This window comes from Castanea sativa, chromosome 12, assembly GCF_040712315.1.
Source record: "Castanea sativa cultivar Marrone di Chiusa Pesio chromosome 12, ASM4071231v1".
NCBI lineage: Eukaryota > Viridiplantae > Streptophyta > Magnoliopsida > Fagales > Fagaceae > Castanea > Castanea sativa.
In genome coordinates, this window is record NC_134024.1 from 46,176,176 (window position 1) to 46,197,408 (window position 21,233).

Sequence of the window (21,233 nt, forward strand, 5' to 3'; positions counted from 1 at the left end):
TGTTGGGTTTGGGTTTGCAACTTTCGATTGGGATAAGGTGGTGGCATGTTTGTTAGGCTTGGGTTTGTAGGTGAAAGGTTCATGTGGTAGCACACATTTTCTTTCAAACTCGACCGAGATCATATATATGTGAAACTCATAAATATCTGAAAAATCTAGTAACAAGAAGCAGAGGAGAAAGATGTTACTTTAAAATCGGATTGAAATATTATTAAGGTCTCACTCATGCTTCTACACAAGCATTACATAGGACAATGACGTGAACAGTGATTTCCTTATATAAAAGCAGCATATGGCTAAGGCCATTTAGTACTACTTACTATTTCTATATTCTATAACTGTTAAATAGTGATCCATCACGGCATGTATAACTATCTAGTAATATATAGTCATTTATAACTGTATTCGGTGACAGATAAATCGAAATTAAATTCTTTTAGCTTTGAAGATTGTCTCCTGTAAGTGCTTTTGTTCTTAATTGTTTTAAAATAGATTTTGACTTTACATGTCTCTTGATAGATTGTGAATATTTTTGTTTTAGAATCGTTTGGAAATGTGAACTATGCAAGTATCCACATTTAACAAGTCGTGTACCTTATTCACTAAGTTCTTTGGTCAGGTTTGATTTCTTTGTGAGTAGCAGAGAAGATAGAAAGTAGTAAAAATTCTACAGAACAAGACAGCATTGTCACTCTCAATTAGTTCTGAGGTTTGCTGGTGCATATCAGAGAGTTGCATAAACAGCAAGAAAGTATAATTTAAACTCGAGGAAATCATGGGGTTCAACCTGGCAAAGTCAGCCCATCAAACGCACTCAATCCCTAAAATATACTTTCTGTATCATTGAAAAATACAAATGTTCTGAAAAATAATGACAATAGTACATACATATAAATAGTTTTTAGGAACATTGAAACAAAAGAACAAAAACAACGCAAGAAGAAAAGAGTACAAGATCAGGAGTCCGCTGTCTACCATTGAAGCTAAAATTCATAAAGAATTGGAAAACTCTCTAAAGGTCTGGACTTGCTACCATCCAAGCTAATGTTATAAAGAATTGGAACACTCTTTAAAGGTCTGGACTTGTTTATTCTGCTGCTGCTGAGGCTTTTCTTTGTGTCTAAACTGTTAGCTACCCTGCACATAAAAATCAAACTTTTACTATACACGACCACATTAGTGGCAGAGAAAGGTTCTCTCTTCCTGGTTGCCTTGTTCCTAGAAGTCCATAGAACATAAAATTGAAACAAAAGACACTGAGAAGTACCTTATGTTCTCTAAATTCCCCCTGATGCCTGTCAGCCAGCTTTTGATCCATGCCTGAATCGAGTAAGGCTCAATGGAATTAGTTTTAATAGAAAGATTGAACCAGGCCAGATTGCTCTAGATGTCAAGAAAAAAAATATGGCCTATGGTGTATCTTGTACATAAAAGGGCATATAATTCCTAAGAGATTTGTCTTCTCAGTTCTGCCCTAACAAGATGAGCATTCAATATAATTCTCCAAAGAAAGGTAATCATTTTAGAAGGTAATTGTAACACACCTAACTGGTTCCAGAGCTCAGGGTCTTCACTTAAGGTTGTGTCAGTGAGACGAATGACAGAGTTTCCAGCTTGGGTTCTACAATGCCAGCATGCAACAGCCAGTATCCTTTTTCAACCAAATAGGCCCCTGCGTTTGGAAAGAGGTTTTATGAGCTTGTCAAAAGCACAAAAGTCATATGGTAATAAATAACATGCATAACTAAAGAGCAATGCTATTAATATTACTGGCTGATGAGGCAATTCATGTGATCGCACCCATTTCCAATTAAACTTGACATTATATATTCTACTAAACTCCTAAATGTATGAAAAGAAGAAGAGCGTAAAGAAAGAAAAATCTAACAAACAAAATGCAGAGGAAAAAGGTATATATGTATATCACTTTTAAGTGAGATTCAATTATTATTAAGGTCTCACAAAAGCTTCTGCACAAGCATCACATGGGATGATGAGGATTTCCTAACAGTAAAAAATAGAAACAGATGGTTAAGGACAATTAGTAATATTGACTAATCAATACTATCTAATATTCTTTGCATAACATAGCTCTCCTTTTGTAAATCACTGATCCGATATGACAGTCTAACAGTCTAACAACATTGTTTTCATGATAGGTAGAGGATGAGGTCTTAGAAGGGTGGGATAGTGAAAGCGGAGGAAAGGGAGAGGGGACATTTAGAATTTGAATGCAGATATAATATGAGATCCAGGTGACAAGACTAGTTAATATTTAGTAGTTTACAACAATAATGCTCTTTGCTGCCGTCCATCTCAAATATCCCCATGCTAGTTGCTACACGTGACTAAATGCTTTTAGCTTTAAAGTTTGCTAGTGGCTACATGGGACTAAATGTGGAGTTGACTTATATTTTTTATCAGGCCACTGGCCAAAAGGCCTTATGGGCCGAGTGAAGTGGAGTGGAGCGTAATGAATGGAATGAAGCAAAAACTGATGTAGCAACTAGAAATCTTTAAACACTGTTGTAACAGGTAGGGTTTCGTTATGTAACACTATTATAACCCTATTTTCTCATATGGTGGATTTTCAGCTGCTCACTCCCGTGGAGGTAGGCATACTGCTGAGCCACATAAATTTTCTGCATAAACTGATTTTTCCTATCTGGTTGATGATTTCACACCAATTAACACTAGTCACAAACCCACACAAAGCATGGGAAAGTTACTACTCCTATTAGGAAACATTACATTGCATTTCAGAAGGTTACTTACTACTTAGAGAATACTTCACTGAACTTTCCATTAGTGACATGATTATCGTTTTCGTACCTTGTCTTCAATTACAATAATAAATTCATGGTGTCTGCCTCTTGCATCTTCATCTAACAATGCGCGAGTATAATTGCTGTTCATAGCATTAGAGAGAGTTATTTCAAGCAAACAAAAAAGCAGTGCAAAAAGAAGCACAACAGCCACAGTAATTCAAAGAATATATATAAAAGCAACTATTTAATAAATAATCATGTCTTGAGAACTTTAATGCAGCAACAGACAAAACTACAGAGTTACCAAGAGCCAAAGGTAAGGAAAAAAAAGTTAATGCAGCAACAGACAAAACTAAAACTAAAAAAAAGTGATTTACAAATAGTCAGTAGCAAAGATAGGAAAAAAATAATTTCAATTTATTGACTTACAGAGAATTTGAACCCATTTTTCAAATTCCATCAACCTTCCCAGTCACTTTCACTAGATTCCTGGCAATCACTTAATTCCTCACAACATTCCATGTACTCACTTGACTCCTCACAATCAGAATTACCAAGGATCATAAATTCAGGGAGTCTTTCAACTCTTTTTGGGTGTGGTATGTCATCAGAGCTTCCTTCTCCACTAGGTGTAGTCCCATCATAGTCATCACGACTTCGCTTGGCTTTGCTACCTTTCGCTACCACTGCCAAATTGACAAAATTATGATGGAAAACATCCAAGCCCTTATAAGGAATGATGTTATTGTTGCTACTTTGAGCCATTGTTTGATTGTGATCTTCGATGTCTTTCTTGTATACCATACGCAACCCCCATTTCTTCACCTCAAAGTCACGAGCTCTAATGTCAATGCCAATCTTACTGAATCCATTTTCATCACATCCCCACAATAATTTTATCAAATCTTCTTCTCCGAAAAATTCAGGAAACAAATAGAGTAACCAAAGATGATCTGATGAAACCTTAGCCACCCTTGTGCCAACTGGAGGATATATATATTCTCCATTAACTATCAAGTCAAAGGAAATTTGACTACCAAATAAAAAAGGGTCAACCATTTGGTTATGAGAACAAATCACAACACAAACCGCAATTCCCACCCACTCATCACAACATAAATGATAAGGTTCTTTTATATTCACTTCAGCCCCCATACTTTGATGACAAAACCACTCTGGAATTTCACTTCCAGGAATAACCATTTCATATCTATTCGCAATAGAGTGTCCCTGAAACATACAAGGCATGTTGTTTAGAGCGCCGCACACACACACAGAGACCTGAATGATCTTTTTTATCACTGCAAGAAACATGTCAATGAAGCCTTGATTGTCAACCAGTTTACTGCAACCTGAAAGCCTAAGTTCTGCCTCACATAAAGAATTTGGTTTCAATAGATTTGGTACTGCTTCCAGTGAGGTACAACCAAATGCCCAAATACAATCAATATTTAATGGAAGCCTCGGCAATGATAGAAGGCTTGTGCAATTCTTTACCCTCAAAGATTTCAGAATAGATAGTTGAGCAATGCTTTCCGGTAAGTAACCAAAATTATTTCCACTTAAATCTAAATGTTTTAAGGAGGATATGCAGCAAATGTCATTGGGGATTGCATTAAGATTGCAATAACTTATATCCAAATCGATCAAAGAACTCAAACCCACTCGTGAAGTTGATAACAAGCCCATGGGATCGGGACTCCTCAACTTAAATCCACCAAAGGCTAGTTTTTTAAGAGAATTGAAGAAAGCATTGGAAGAACGCATCATTCTTATAGCACTTCCACCCACATCAAGCTCTTCTACACTTTCAGTAGTCCCCAAATTCTCTAGTAGTTTGCAAAGTTTTGAGCATCCAGAAAAATTGATATTTACAAGCGACGTCATATTAAAAAGAGTGAGAGGAAGTGACATAAGATTTTTACAATCTCTTACACTCAATGAAGCAAGACTAGTCAAATTCCCTATTGAGGTGGGTAATTTTGTAATAGCAATACCATCCAAGAAAAGCCCAGATACGCGTCCCATGTTTTTTGCAAACTCTGGAATTCTTTTTAGTTTTAAGCATTCTGAAAGAATAAGAATATCAAGAGACTTCATTTCAAATTTGTTTGGAAGAATTTTGAGGCTTTTGCAACCTTTTAAATTAAGAAGAGTAAGCCTTTCATGAACTCCAACTGATGGATGTATCTCACATAATTTTACGCAATCTTCAAGAATCAATTTCTCAAGAATTGGGACTTCGGTGATGTCTGGGGTTTCAATAAGTTTCAGGGACTTGTTCAATTCGATGAATTTCAACTTCTCAAAAGACTGTTGGAAACCACCACACACCAACAAAAATGAAAAAAAAAAAACAAAAAACAAAAAGAGACATGAAACAATTAGCTTCTACAAAGTCTTTTAGTTTAATGAAACTTAACAAAAAAAGGTTTTATAAGGGTTCCTAAATTACCTTTGTTCCTTTCCAAAGTCGTTCAATGTTACTGCAATTCAAGCGAAGTTTAACAAGTTCATTTGACTGGAAATTTGATGGCAAAGATTTTGATGGGTACTCACTCCAGTCAAGAAATCTTAAGCTATTAGGAAGATGTTTGGGATCATGCATTAGTTGAACACGATGAATTTGGAGCAATTTTAGACATTTCATCTTTGAAAAGGCTTCACGATCCCAATATACCTTTTTCGGTTCAGACGGCTCTAATACTATGCTTTGAACTGCCTCTGTCCCCTATATTTAGGAAAGAGAGATTAGTGTAAAATGAATAGAACTACTGTAATTTAAACTATGTTGCTCAATATGTGTGTGTAAAATAAAGTATTTGCTCGTGTCATTTAAATAACATCATACCATATTTTTTGTTAGCACATCGTCAATGTCTTTATACACCCACAATCTACTACGCTTCCCAGGATCTTTGGAGCACTCGTGGCGAACTATGTCTCGACCCATTTCTTGTAGTAAATCATGCATCGACAATTGTTTGCCATTTATTAATTTTATGAGAGATTTTTCAATAAGAACCCCTAATTCAATTTTAGGGAGAAGCTCAAGATGATCTACTATTTCTATGATAGTAACTCGATTCATGTGATTAAAGAAGCATGCAATATCCAGGAAAATTTCCTTCTCTGTTTCTTGAAGTCCATTATAGCTTATTTGAAGCACATTAAGAATTTTTCTTTCAGGAAATTTTTTGAGTCTATCTAATGCACTTTGCCATTCATCTGTACGTCTCTTGAACAAAAAGGAACCCAAAACCTCAATGGCTAAAGGAAGACCACTAGCATAATGTACGAAGGCATGGGACAACTCTAGATAATCTTTGGTAGGATGCTCTTTTCCAAAAGCTTTCAAATTAAAGAGTTGAAAAGCTTCATCATAATTCAATCCTTCAATCTCATATATTCCATCTACTTTCCTTGTCGTTAGCAAATGCACATCTCTTGTTGTTATGATAATTCTACTACCTGGACCAAACCAATCATGCCCCCCAACTAATTTGTTCAATTGGTCTAATTCATTTACATCATCAAGAATGAGAAAAATCTTTTTGTGACATAACCTATTCTTGATGAGATCTCCACAATCAACACGTTGTACATTCATATCATTATGCATCAAAAGTTCATTCAAAAGTGTTTGTTGTAACCAAAGTAGACCATATTTTTCAAAAACTTCCCTGACATTAGCAATAAAACAACAAGCTTCAAATTGGTTGGAAATCATACCATAAACAACTCTAGCAAGAGTTGTCTTACCCATTCCTCCCGTCCCACAAATTCCTATAATGCGAACATCGTTTGACTCCATGGCTAAATGTGACTTCAATTTCTCAACTCGGAGATTTATTCCTACTAGTCCATTAGTATCTACTAAAAATGTGTCACTCAATTTATTTAATATCAGTCTCACAAGGTTTTGGATAAATTTGGTCTCAGTCCTGCAAAAAAGATAGAACAATAAGCTGCAAGTCTAAATTTACCATGACAGGATCCCAAATAAAAATTTAGTAGATATGTGGCATTCTGTTTAGTTGGTTTTTTTTTTGAGAGAGTTTACTGAAATCGGAACGCATAAATGTAATTGAATGCTCCAAGCCAGAATCGAAAGAACTACCCATATAAGTGTTGTGTTATAGTTAATGTTAACAATGCAGTTGTTTATCAAAAAATAAAATTAACTATACAATTATGGATTGTTCCATGAAATATTTCTTAATTTCCATAGATAATTGCGTTTGAAGGTTAGTAGATTTTACATTATTGGGGTTCCATTAGAATTTTATTCAATGTATTAGTCATGTAACTTAAGAGATTATTTTGAGAAGAAATTTATATCTATTTTATTTCTAAAATTTCATACACATTAGTAAATTATATCTTTAATATACACAGGAATTTTTTTATCAATCCGTATAATGCACATGAATACTGCTTTTGGCTTCTAAAATGAACAGGTGAAGCGTAAAGGTGCTGCCAAATTCTTTGTAGTAAAAAATGAGTTCACTTGTCAAAACTCATAAGTCCCATGGCTCAACAATCAACAGCACCATGTGGTTTCCATATTGAGAACTTGGGTTTGAATCACCCTACTCTCGCATGTTGTAAGCCTTTAAGAAAAGAAAGGAGTTCAATGGAGTTTTAAGATAACTAGCTCCCTTTTGATTTTTAAGTTTTGATATGTAATTAAACTCAAGTTATGTGAAATTAGCAACTAAAAAGTAGCATACACCTCTACATACTTACATGAAGTCTACTTAGACAATAAGTTGCACAACATTGTTCACAACTAATGAGTTGACCGATTGTGATTGGTGTATAGTAAAAAATGTGTTAGTTGTGGGCTCATATGCTAGTGACATTCTACCAAACATAATTTATCATCTCATCAATTTGTGATATTTTTTTGTCTCTAGTATTACTCATAAAATTAACAATGTTATTTTCACACAATGGGAGACTACACAACTTTGCTATGGAGACAACTTATTCCACAACTTTTTTCACAATTTGCTAAGATTTCACATTGTGAGCGGTCGATAATTACTTTCACATGGACTTACCCGACATCACTTACAACCCATCACTCCAACAAGTAATAGAAAAAATTGTGGAACAAGTTATATCCCTAGAATTATTGTAGGACCATAATAAGAACTACTTATAAAAACCAATAGGCCATAAGAATTAAACTATGCTTTATAGATAAGGATGTTTCATAAAATAAAATAAAATAAATAAAAAATAAAAAACGCAATTGGAAGTAGTTGGCAAAATTGGAGACTCATTGAATCTCCACTTGAGTCTATTAGGATTTTGGCAAAATTAGCTTAAAAGCATTGCAAGAATTTATTTTAACCTAAGACAATGATTAAGACAAGAGTCAATCTAATATAAAGATGAGTTTTTTTTTTTTTTTTTTAAATTTATTATACAAGATATAAATTCTATTTTAGAATAATTTAAGTGTATATGTATGAAGCTTCCTCCTAGAGACTTGAATCTTGACCTTTGCCCATCACACCCCACACCCCACAAGCACTTATACTTGTGGAGTGACCATTGTACCAAGGTGTGCGGTGGTAATATAAAGATGAGCTGAAATGTTAAAAAATCATTGTTCTTACACAGTATTTAATGATCATTGAAATTAGACTAGGATATACTGGCTTATATTCTAAAGGGGCTATAGATTAGTTGATCGGCCAAAGAAGTTTAAGTTGTTCCTAAGATGGAGGATATAACGCCAAGCACTTCCCCATTTAACCCCACACACACACACACAAAAATACATACACACACACACACACACATATATATGTATATCGTATGTACCACTCTGAATAGTCCACTTTCTGCTCCACTAATAATAGGCAGAAGATTTTGTATTATTGTAGCTAAAGTAAGCGATCATTTCAAGTTCTTGAGAGGGGGAATTCAAAATTATTAGTTTAATGCTGTAGTTTGGTGAATTATTTCTGGGCTCCACACAGTCTTAATGCTGTTATGAATCTCAAAGTATTGATTAATAGAATATGTTCTATTCTATACATGATTAGTAGTATTCTAGGGCACAACATCATCAAAATTAATATGTAAATTACAATTAATTTACTAACTGTTAAATTATTGATTATCCTAACAGTTTAAGCGATTAGACAATTGTGAATATTGAATCATTTAACCAATATTCTAACAATAATATTATAAGAATTAATTAACAAAATAAAAAGTAAACAAATCAAAGTAAAAAAATATACAAACTATGCAATAGAAGCTGATTATGTAAGTCTGGATTTTTATCACTACTTCTGATCTACTTAGAACCATGTCAAGCTTAATTGAAACCATTTCTACCGATTTTACTTAAAGTCTAATTAAAAAATCACTTTAAATTCATTTTACCATTCCAAGTTTTCTTTATACACACACACACACACACACACACAAAAGAAACTATTATTAATTCAAACATAAACTTCAATGAAAATTTTACTATATTCTAAAATTAGCTATTCCTCTTCAATTCTCTTCATAATAACTCTATTTTCATAACTTATTTGAAAAATATAAATATTGAATAAATTACTTACATTACTATAACAAAAGTTACATTAAGAAATAAAATTAAGTATATAAATACTTTAGCACTCTAATTAGTCTCTTAAACTAAAATAGAGCACCCCTCAAAAAAAAAAAAAAAAACTAAAATAGAGCAATTAACAATAAATAGTTTCATACTCTAGCAAATGTTATCCTTACAAAATATTTTCGAGAATTGATAAAGCTTTTGGACATATCAGTAGTATTATTAAAATTAGGTAGGAACATTTAATATGTTTGTAATTGTGTTTATCTTTAACTACGTTTGTAATTGGACATGGACCTCTGTTCATCGCGCTTATTCTTTTTATCACCTTTTCAACATTTAAGATTTTTCTGTAAATTCTTCTATAAAAAAATATATATATATAAAAAAAAAAGGATTTTTCTGTAAATTTTTTGACAATTAAAAGATGAAACTATCAAATCCTATTCTGTTTATTATTCTTATCATTGATGTGAAAAATGGCTACGCTGAAACCACGCTCTCTCTCCAGAGAAGAGGAGGCAGAGTTAGCTTGAAGTAACAAAAAAGTGAAGGACCTCCATCACACCAAGTTCAATGATGGCTCCAGTGAGGGCTCTCTACCTCGAAACAGTCAGAATGCTTGGAGCCGATCCAATATTTCCTTCAAGGACAAGCTGATAGGAGAAATTCCAGGGGCCTATGCCCAAGCTTTTGAATTTCCCAACCTTATGGATTCGGATGTTGAATCGGATGATGAGGCTTCTACTGCTGAACTCCGAGAAGGCACTGTAGCTGTCAAACTCTCCAGAGAAACTAAGCTTCACATTAGGGAGCCTTGGACAAAAGCTATTATTGTTAAGCTAGTAGGAAGGTCAGTGGGATTCAGCTTCCTACAAAACAAGTTAAACCAGCTATGGAAACTCACAGGGACTGTGTTGATTTAGGGAATGAATTTTTCCTAGCTCGTTTTTACTCAAAGGAGGATCTCGATGTTGTTCTGAAAAGAGGACCATGGTTCATTGGAGACCATTTTTTGTCCATTAGACCTTGGGAACCCTTTTTTAAACCCAATTCAGCGGATGTTTCTCTCATTGCTGTTGGGTTAGACTCAATGGGTTACCTATAGAACTCTATGAAGCAGGGGTTCTCAAACAGCTCGGTGAGGCCATTGGAAGAGTTTTAAGGATCAATACCCACACGGCTATGGAGGCGTGGGGTAAGTATGCCAGACTTTGTGTACAAATTGATGTCAACAAACCTTTGATCAATACCATTCTCATTGGGCGGTTTGAGCAGGCCGTGGTCTATGAGGGAATCCAGAAACTCTGTTTTTCCTATGACCGGATTGGTCATCGCAAAGAGGCATGTCCTTACACAATCCGTAAGGAAGAGCCGCCGGAGGTCATGGCAGAGAGACGCCAAGTGGAACAGGTGGATAATACACGAGAAATGCGTGATGACGTGTGTGCAGGTGGCATGCAAGCCACGCCAAATGTAAGTGGAACGGGAGAGGATGAAGGACAGTATGGCCCTTGGATGGTTGTGGGACTGGGCAGAAAGGGACAAAAAAAAGTACTTCCTTTGAAGGGACAACCAGATCAACACGGGATGTGGCACCCCCCCTGGAGAGTGATGATGCTGGCTGGGCTGCAACGGCTAGCAATGGGCCTCCACCAGGCTTCTCTACGAGCTTAAGCTTTGTGCGGCCCGCTGGACTAGTTCAGGAACAGAAGGATAAGGCCTTTGGCAATTCCTTCAGCCCGAGACTGCCATCCCAAGCCCATTTACCCCCGAAGAACAAGTCCAGGACCTCTGTGAAGGGCATGAAAGTAATTGCCAGAGGAATGTGTAAGAGGGATAACCCTATTAGTGCCGCTGCTTCCCAGGATCAGCCAAACACTTTCACTGCTATGCCCAATTCTTTCTTCAACCATGGACATGATGATTGCTCACACAGTGCCTTCAATTTCGCGGCGATTGCCAAACCCGAGATGGACAAGCTATCTTTTGGGAAGGGTAGTCAAAGCATCAGGATTTATACTCGAGAGAAGAAGGGTGAATCCCACCAGAGCCATGGGTTTGGCCAATCGCAACTTGATGGAGGCGTGGAAGCTCGGCGTTCCACTATGGGAGATGAGCGTTGAGCTGGGCTTCCTGATACTTGTGAGTCCAATTTGGGGCTTGATTCCAAAGTCTTGGATGATCGGACTACTCTTAACAGCTCGAGAGATGGAGAAGGGTGTCCTTGAGGAAGAGCGGATGTTCTGCCTGAAAAGGAGTCAAGTCAGCGTGATTCCAGCGAAGATAGGATGGAATTTGAGGTGGAGAGCAGGGATAAGGCCGCTGTTTGATGAAGTTCTTCCCCCCATCTATGAGTTAACAATGAATATCATTGCTTGGAATTGTAGGGGCGCTCTGAAGCCCAATTTTCAGAGTAATGTGCATGATTTAGTGCGGCTTCATGATCATGTGGTGTTTGTGGTCACAGAGACTAGAGTTGGTGGGGGCCGTGCGAAGGACATCACAGATAGATTGCCCTTTGATGGTGCAATCCGCTCTGACGCTGTTGGGTTCACTGGTGGGATTTGGCTCTTATGGAACTCAGACAGAGTGGAGATCAATACTCTTGCCATTACTGAGCAAGAAATTTAAGGTACGATCCTCTGACTTTGCTTGGTTTTTTTCTGCCATCTATGCTAGTCCTAGGAGTGCAGAAAGATGTGTCTTGTGGGAAAATCTAACAAAAGTTGCAGACTTACATAATAAGCCATGGATTATGGCAGGAGATTTTAATGAACCTCTATTGGAGGAGGATAAGTTTGGGGGTAGAGTTGTGAGCATCAACTGGTCTCTACTGTTTAAGGAATGTCTAGATATATGCAATATGCTCGATATGGGTCTTTCTGGCCCTAGGTATACCTGGACCAACAAAAGGGATATCAACAACTTAATTCTTGAAAGAATTGACCGCTTCTTCACAAACCCAGACTGGTGTTTACTTTACCCAGAGGCTAAAGTCTCCCATCTGCCTAGGTGCCACTCAGACCATTGTCCCATCCTCATGGAAACCCATCCTACAAGGTCTACGTTGCTTAATCGACCTTTCAGATTCCAAAGTTTCTGGCTTTCTGATTTGTCTTTTCCTGGTATTGTTTCGCAAGCCTAGATCAATGCCAGAAATCTAGAGGAGTCTATTAACCATTTTACTAAAGAAGCAATTTCCTGGAACAAGAACCATTTTGGGAATATTCATGGCAAAAAGAAGAGAACCTTGACCAAAATTCATGGTGTCCAATGTGCCATTGCCCTTAATCCCACTGCTTCTCTAATCAACTTTGAAAATCATCTTCACAGAGAGCTTGAAGTTATTTTAGACCAGGAGAGAGACTTGTGGGCACTTAAATCAAGGATTAATTGGATGATTCAAGGAGACCAAAATACGTCATTTTATCATGTCTCGGCCTTAGCTAGAAGGAAAAGGAATCACATTGCCTCAATTAAAAATGAGGTGAGGGAGTGGATTATAGTAGAAAGTGATGTCATGGATTACTTTAGAAAGGGGTTTATGTCTTTGTACACTACCTCCCATAGGGTGGTCAATCGAAATCCTACTCAAAGAGTCAAGTGGCAAGCCCAACTCTCAGATGAGGAAAGGAGAGATCTAGCTATGATGGTTACCAAGGAGGAGGTCAAGGATGCCCTTTGGTCCATGAAGGCTTATAAGGCCCCCGACCCAGATGGGCTGCATGCCGGTTTCTTTCAAAGGTTCTGGCTCATTGTTGGGGACTCAGTGATTGAGAAAGTCATGCGAGCTTTTGAGAAGAGAAGAGTGCCAGATTATCTAAATGAAACCCACATTGTTCTCATCCCAAAAATCCAAGGGCCGGAGGTCTTGGGAAACTACAGACCGATAAGCCTCTGCAACACCGTGTACAAGATCATCACTAAAGTTGTCGTGGCTAGATTATGGCCACATCTTGAGAAGTTGGTTTCTTCGTATCAAGCTGCTTTTGTTCCTAGGAGAAGAGGTGTGGACAACGCTATCATAATTCAAGAGCTTATTCATTCCATTGGAAGAACCAAGGGGACGAAGGGGTATATGGCTATTAAAATCGACCTTGAAAAGGCGTATGACAAACTTGAGTGGGGGTTTATTAGGGACATGTTGGCTAGATTTAATTTCCCTTCCAATATCTTGAATCTCATCATGAGCTGCATCTCCTCAGTGTCGACATCCTTATTGTTTAATGGAGGCAAACTTGAGCCTTTTTATCCTTCAAGAGGCATTAGACAAGGCGACCCTCTCTCTCCATACCTATTTATCCTCTGCATGGAGTTAGGAGCTTTAATTGAGGAAAGTGCAACTCTAAGCAGTGGGTTCCAGTCAAGGCCTCTAGAGGTGGGTTAGCCTTCTCCCACCTCTTCTGTGCAGATGACCTTATCTTATTTGCCAGGGCTGACCCAGAAAATTGTGCCACAATTAAGGGGGTGCTTGAAGAGTTTTGTATCAGCTCGGGTCAAACTATTAGTGCAAAAAAATCTCGGGTGTATTTCTCACCCAATATAGACCCGGATCAAAGAGAGGTGCTTGCTGATTTGCTGGGGTTTCATGCTACATCAAATCTTGGCAAATATCTGGGTTTTCCTCTTAAACACCCAGGTTCTAGTAGACAAGACTTCAGGTTTGTGCTAGACAGAGTTAAAAAGAAGCTTGCGGGGTGGAAAGCCAATCTTCTCTTGATGGCGGGAAGAGTTGTTTTGATCCAATCCTCTTCATCCACTATCCCAGCTCATGTCATGCAAAATGTGTCCTTACCTAACAAGATTCTTGAAGGGATAGATAGGGTCAACAGAAACTTTTTGTGGGGGTCCACGGAAAGCACCAAGAAGATGCACTGGGTAAATTGGCATAAGGTAACCAAGCCAAAGGAGTTGGGAGGATTGGGCTTGCAATCAGCCAAAGGTAGAAACATGGCTCTTTTGGCTAAACTAAACTGGAGGTTTCATACGGAGAGTGACTCTCAATGGGCAAGAGTTCTTTGATTGAAATATTGTACTAGATTGAGAGTGGAGTCTAGGAATGCTCTGAGGCTTCCTTGTTCCCCCACCTGGAGGAGTATGAAAAAAGGAGAGGATGTGTTCAAAAATGGGGTGAAGTGGATTCCTAGGCATGACAGTAGCCTAAACTTCTGGTCTGATCGTTGGTTAAACCTTGGACCAATCAAACATCTCATTTATGGCCCCTTTCCCCGTGATACAGTGAACCTCAAAATCAAGGATGTGGCTGGCCCGTATGGCTGGGATTGGTCAGTAATTCCCTTTGATCTTCCTGATGACATTAAAGCTGAGATCCAAGCCACACCTACACCTATTCTGTCTAGGGGAACTGATAAAATAGCCTGGAGCCCATCTCCTAAGGGTACCTTTGACTTAAAGAGTGCGTACTGCACTGTTGTTGAGCCCTCAAAGTCTGAATCCTTCTCAGGTAAATGGATATGGAAGCTCAACACTCTCCCTAGAATTCAAGTATTTGTGTGGAAGTGCATGCATAGTAGCATCGGGGTAAAAGAATGTCTCATGGGTAGATGGATTACTCAAGACCCAACGTGCCCCTTGTGTCATATGGAAGTTGAATCTATTTCCCATGCTCTCCGTGACTGCATCTGCATCAAACCTATCTGGGCTCAGCTTCGACGCCAAGGTCTCAATTCATCTTTTTTTTTCTCAAACAACCAGGGATTGGCTCTTTTCCAACTGCCATGATATGACCAACCTTACAGCAGATCTCCCCCCTTGGAATTCTCTTTTCTTATTCGCCATTTGGATTATCTGGCAGCAAAGGAACCAATTGGTTTTCAAAAACAAAGGCATTAACCCAAGTATTGTGCAGGAGATCATTATGCAGTCCAAGGAATTTTTCCACTGTGCAGGGAGATGGAAGCAGCACAGACAAGGGATTGTTAAAAGTATATGTTGGGAAAGACCTGATACAGGTTGGCTGAAACTTAACACAGATGGGGCTGCAAATGGCGTGGTGGGCTCAGCCGGGGGTGGAGGTGTTATAAGGGATGAGGATGGCAACTGGGTTGTTGGCTTTTCCAGGAGACCAGGGAATGCTAACAGCTTTTTGGCCGAGCTTTGGGTTCTTAGGGACGGGCTCCTATTATGTCAGCAGCTAAACTTCCCCAAGATCATTGTGGAAATGGATGCTAAATCCCTTGTAGATGCCTTTAGCAATCCAAATTATACTAATGCAATCATCTCCCCTCTGTTTGAAGATTGCAGACAGCTGGTTTCTCAAATGTCCCACTGCCGAGTTCAGCACATTTTTTGGGAAGCCAATGGGTTTGCAGACAAGCTAGCTAGTATTGGTTATTTGCAATCTATAGATTTTATCTTGTACTCTAGTCCTCCTGTGGACGTTTTAAGTGTCTTTGAGGCTGATAGCCACGGTTTATGTACTAACAGGTTATGTCCTGTTGTTTAGTTTTGAATGAAGTTTCCTTTTTACCCAAAAAAAAAAAATCTGTTTATTATAGTACAGATTACATATCTTACAATTAATGTGCACAAATTAAACATAGCATATATTATACGCAAAATTCTTGTTGCATTTTTTGACACTATAATTCATGCTATATATATAGAAAGAATTATTTGGAAATAAAATAAATTAAATAAATATGTTAAATTAAATTACTCGTTTTGTAAATGCCACCCGGCGAGATTGGCTACTTCTCTTAATGCTGCTCTCCATGTTTGCACCTTCTCTATGTTCTCCTTGAAATGTTCTTCATGTTCAAGAAAAGCTTTTGCAAAAGTTCCTGTTTGTTCTCGTACATCAGATGGATCAACATTATAAAAAACAGGTAGAATTGTCATTCCCGTCTCTTTCATGCATCTTGTGACCTTTGCAAGTTCATCTAGGCACCATGTCGATGACGCATAGTTTTTTGAAAAAATGATAATAACAAATCTTGATTCTTCTATTGCTTTCAAGCGCTCCGGTGAAATCGATTTTCCTTTCTCAAGTTTTCCATCATCTTTAAAGGTGAAAATGTCCTTTTGTTTCAAGGCATCATATAGTCGATCCTTGAAACTATAGAGGGTGTCCTCACCTCTAAAACTAAGAAAGACATCATATTTCCATTGTGGTCTTGGAGAAAATGATAATGAAGATGATGCTTTTTCTGTGCTCATTAAGGCCATTGGAAATATACTGCCAGATCGTGAACCCAAAAAAAAAAAAAAAAATCAATTTAAATAGAAAAAAAAAATTACAGAAGATTTGATGTGAATTTTTCATTTCAATGATGCATCATCCATTTAGTTTTGCTAAACCTAAAGGAATACAAATTATATCATATTTATTTATTTTTAAAAAATTATATCATATTCACAAGAAATTCTTTATTTGACAATCAAAATTGCTAGCCTACAGAGTAGAAATTCAGATATAAAACAACATGAAAACACATATACACACACACAAAAAGCCAGAAACAAGTTTTACGTTCCTCCCAAAACTAATAAATAAATAAAAAACAGAGAATTCACACAAATAATTAGCATTGCATAAGAGAAGAAAGGTGACCTTGAGGATGCAGATCGCGTTGTCAGGTCCAGGAGATGAAGAGACTCAAAAATTGGTGGCAGAAAAAAAAATTTTCTGGGTGCTCAGTTTGAGAAAGAAAATAGAGAGTGAAAACTAAATGAAGAGGAAAACTATGGGGTGATTGAGGAAAAGAGAGATGCCAGTACAGTAAAGAAATTGTGGAAGTTCTGTTCAGTCGGAGAGTAGAGGAAAGTTGTTGGAAGTTTCCTCATTCAAGTCAATTCGTACAACAAATTTTACCTTCTTTTTTTTTTTTTTTTTAACGCAACAATTAAATAATATTATATATATTTTTACTTTCTTTTATTTACACTTAGAATACTTTTGGATTCAACATTTTTCAGCTGCGTTCACTTTTTTTTTTTTTCAACGCGTGTTTGTTACTGTTCATTATCCATGAACAGTGATTTTAGGCCAATGAACAGTAACTTCTGGAATGAACAGCGTTTTTTACTCATTTAAAAAATTATTTTGCTACAGTGTTTTCAGTTTTCAGCAATAAGTTATATCCAAACGGACTCTTATTTTAAAAAAATACAAACAACGTTACTAGAATAACATTACCAAACGGACTGATGTTTGTTACTGTTGTTTAAACAACAGTTTTTAGTGTTTAAACAATATTATATGTATTTTCACACACTTTTTTACCCACACATATTTTCACAAAACAATAATAATGTTATTAAAAATCTCTTACCAAATGAATCCTTATTTTTCACTAATGTTATTAGACTATTATTTCTTTGTGTTTTTTTTATTATTCTCTTAAATCATCTCTTTTGTATATATGAATAAAGATGTATTAAACAATAAATTTCTATGTGAATAAGAATTGTATATATTTATACGATTATTGTAGTAACAATATAAATTTATACAAGTTTATATGGACTGATGTTAGTGATTTTTGGATTTTATTGTGTAAAATTTACCACTTATTTTATTGTACATGGATTGATACAAGTGCCCTAATAATTATAAGTTTGTAACAAGCTAGATGAGTTTTGTCAGACGTGTAATATGGTTTACTGACTTGCTGCATGGTCAAACCAAGAATGGGTTATAGTTTATGAACCTATACTACACCCTTTGTAAACTATATTTCATTTATATTTCCAATTAAAGTAATTTATTTTCTAAGTAATTAGAGTAAGAAATAAGCCAAGCGAACTCATCGGAGGCTTTTTGAAGTTTATGGAGGTTTTTGAGCTTGTATGAATTTGGTGTAGGCGGAGATTGAACTTCAGGTCTTTTATACAATCATCAGAGACTTTACCAGTTAAGCTAACTGGAACCCACTGCTATTATGTTTTTTGAAAGTACTAATAGTGTCACATGGGTTATAATGGGCTCTTAGAATATAAGATTGGGCTATATGGGCTTCTTAAGAATACGATCTATAAGTTTTGTGTTTTCTTTGGCAATAATAAAGGCCCTCTTTGATGATAGTACTTAAAATCAACTTGGGTCTGAGAAAAACTCCTTAACCGAGCTAGGCTTCAACCTTGGCCAGTCTGGATACGAGTGAAAAGAAACTTGGCTGGACTACGGGCCTCTATCATATCAACCAACAAGTTGTTACTACTATAACGAATCCCCACAAATGCAATTTTATATATTTGAAAATTTTGAATAGGTTGAAAGGCCGGCCCAAGGCCTACATCATGGCCTAAGGCCCTAACATGAAAAGGCCCCAAACGTGAGTTAGGTGTATATTTTTTTTTCAAGGCCTAAAATATTAGTTATGGTAGTATATTATAAGTTTTATTACATAAGTCCTATAAATTGATATGTCACTAATCACACGAACTAATTCAATACTCAGTTATTCTTTTGTTGAAGTGTCACGTCATTGCCATATCAGTTTTAAGTTTTTTGTAATTAAATTTATAGTAAGTTTAACATTTCTCTGGGAAAATAATATGAATTAATAGAAATGTAACCTAATCTCCATTAAGTGAATGAAAAATGTTAAAATTAATACAAATTTTACAACAAAGAACTTATAAACTAATGTATTAGTAATATAATTGGTGTCATTTAAATAGTATAATAAATGAATGTTTGAATAATTTTTTTTTTTAATTGGTGATATGCCAATTTATAAAACCTATATAGTAAGTATCATTAGCTCATTTTGGGTGAATTAGTCATATTAATAAGTATGAATTAATAATAGATTTGAAATAAAAATAATTATAATAAAAAAATAAATATTATTTAAGTGATATTTTAGAGATAAAAGATCCCTTTAAAATTTCTGCCTTAGGCCTCAAATTATCTTGGGCCGGCCCTATGTTGAATTGCAAATGTTGTGGCCATCTTTTCTCTACTTAAGAATGATGCGAAAGCAAGGTTTATAAATGTGCACAAAGTAAGATAAAAGAAGCAATGTTGCTCGAGCAAAATGATATATGTGACTTGAGTGAGATATAGGCAAAGTTTTACTTGAGCAAGTCTTGAGTGAGATATAGGCAAAGTTTTAAGTTGAGTTAATGATTTGCTCAAGTGCATTTCCTTTCTTGCTTGAATTAATTTGTCCTGTTTTCTTAAACGAGATTCACCTTCACTCGAGCAAGCTTCTTCAGTTAGCACTTCTTCAGGAGTTTCATTGCAATTTTCAACCATGGTTTTACATTGAATGAATTATTCCAAGAGACTTGAATTGGATCACAACTAAAGTCATAGAATGCCCTACTAAACCCAAGGGGTTGGTTGGGCTCTCAGTCTCAAGGTACTTGTACTGGGCTCGACTGGGTGTGCTCCCTAACTCGAGTTCTGCTACCTGCACTTTGAAAAGAATTTCCTGAGCCAACGCTTTACCCCTCCATGGGCCCACCCGCGATTAGACTCTGGTTGAAAATTTTGAGGAAACACTATGGGAAACCTAAAAAAAAAAAGAATGGGCCTACTAAAATCCTATCAAATATTATTACAGACATCTACAAGATATCAAGGGCAACATTGTTAAGAAAATAATGGACTATCTCATTGAAATCAAATTTGATTGTTGGAACTTAGAAGTCTCTAGATCCCATCATGTTATTGGGAAGCAACTCACCAAAGTCCATTGATTTAAGGTTGGATGATATTTAATTATCAATTCTTGTTTGCTAGATGATCAAAAGTGTATGAAGATCAAAACAAAAATAAATGATTAACTCATCAATTGGTAGATTACAAGTTTCGAAAGAAGATTTTAGGCTTTTTCGGATCTATTGCGGATACAAAGTAGCAGCCAAAAAATTGTATCTACTTTTCAAGATATTATGCATGGATCAGATCCGTCATGGCAAATTCAAAGTATTTGAAATATTTAATTTTATTTGGTATGGAAGATTCTAAGAGTTTTGGATGTTAATTCGAGGACAAGTTGATTCTAATTTCTAAGGGAAAGAGTTTAGCATTGAACATCATATGTGGTTGGAATAAAATTTCTTTTAAATATCGTAATTAAAAAAAAAATTAATAGAGTATGGATGGCAATTGTCAAATAAGTGGGTTCTCCGACCTAATATGATGCTACAGTAATAGTTTGGGATTTTAAAAAAAAAATTTTAAGTTTGGGTTTAAAATTGTAAACCCGTTAGGTTTTGGGTTTTACATATTACCATATTATACACATATATCTAAGCTGATTATGCCTTTAAATTGCCAAAATTCTGGTATTATTAATTTTATTTACACAAAATTAAGGAGGTGTTTGGTATATCCACTCAAACACACATTTTTAGTTTTTAAATAATATTACATGCATTTTTATACACTTTTTACCCACATGTATTTCTACACATATTTTCAAACAACAAAACACATGTTTTCAAATACATGTACCAAACACCCTTTAGGTTTCTGAAGAAATTTAATTGGTGTTTCGGTTTCTAAATTTTTTTTGGATGGTTCAAACTTTTCTTTTAGAGAAAGTAGATTCAAACTTAAAGCTATGTTATATCAACAATTTAAAAAGTTATATAGTATTTTAATATGGAATCTAAATTCTAGAAGATTCTTTATCAAACCCTCTATTTTTATACATTTCATTAGAATCTTGTCACGTTGTCTTTTCTTCTTTAAATAATAAAATAATTTTTTTTTATATAGGATAGAAATTTTACTCTAACTTAATTCTAGTGTATATGTGTGTGAAATTTCCTTCTAGAGGCTTAACTCCGATTCTTGCCCCCCACATCCCATCACATCAAAGGTGCACGGTGGTCAAATAATAGAATAGATAATTACATATACAAATACATTTATAATAAATGGCAATTAT

The 21,233-nt window shown here is 36.0% G+C and overlaps 2 protein-coding genes across 3 annotated transcripts; one reads left to right on the plus strand and one right to left on the minus strand.

The window, feature by feature from the left end:
• Nucleotides 1-1,611: 1,611 nt before the first annotated feature.
• LOC142619232 (TMV resistance protein N-like) lies at nt 1,612-17,145 on the minus strand. Its single transcript, XM_075792298.1, has 7 exons — nt 16,937-17,145; nt 16,043-16,561; nt 5,620-6,712; nt 5,224-5,499; nt 3,198-5,081; nt 2,833-2,908; nt 1,612-1,672 (listed from the first exon to the last, which is right to left on the minus strand). The coding sequence occupies exons 2-5, from the start codon at nt 16,549-16,551 to the stop codon at nt 3,228-3,230; spliced, it is 3,732 nt and encodes a 1,243-aa protein (XP_075648413.1). The 5' UTR covers nt 16,552-16,561; nt 16,937-17,145; the 3' UTR covers nt 1,612-1,672; nt 2,833-2,908; nt 3,198-3,227.
• On the plus strand, nt 11,249-15,986 carry LOC142619233 (uncharacterized). Of its 2 annotated transcripts, none has more exons than XM_075792300.1 (2): nt 11,249-11,995; nt 15,233-15,986. In XM_075792300.1, exon 1 carries the CDS (start codon nt 11,275-11,277, stop codon nt 11,992-11,994), a length of 720 nt encoding a protein of 239 aa, XP_075648415.1. In that variant the 5' UTR covers nt 11,249-11,274; the 3' UTR covers nt 11,995; nt 15,233-15,986. The 2 variants fall into 2 exon arrangements, with proteins under 2 accessions (XP_075648415.1, XP_075648414.1); XM_075792299.1 differs by lacking the exon at nt 15,233-15,986 and adding an exon at nt 12,126-12,512.
• Nucleotides 17,146-21,233: the final 4,088 nt, after the last annotated feature.

Bases quoted from the DNA above. Each gene is read 5' to 3' on its own strand.
- LOC142619233 (XM_075792300.1), top strand. From the start codon at position 11,275: ATGGACATGATGATTGCTCACACAGTGCCTTCAATTTCGCGGCGATTG.
- LOC142619232 (XM_075792298.1), bottom strand. From the start codon at position 16,551: ATGGCCTTAATGAGCACAGAAAAAGCATCATCTTCATTATCATTTTCT. The intron at 5,500-5,619 runs GTATGATGTTAT...TCCTAAATATAG, and splicing joins ATGTGCTAACAAAAAATATG to GGGACAGAGGCAGTTCAAAG. The intron at 5,082-5,223 runs GTAATTTAGGAA...GGTTTCCAACAG, and splicing joins GACTTTGGAAAGGAACAAAG to TCTTTTGAGAAGTTGAAATT.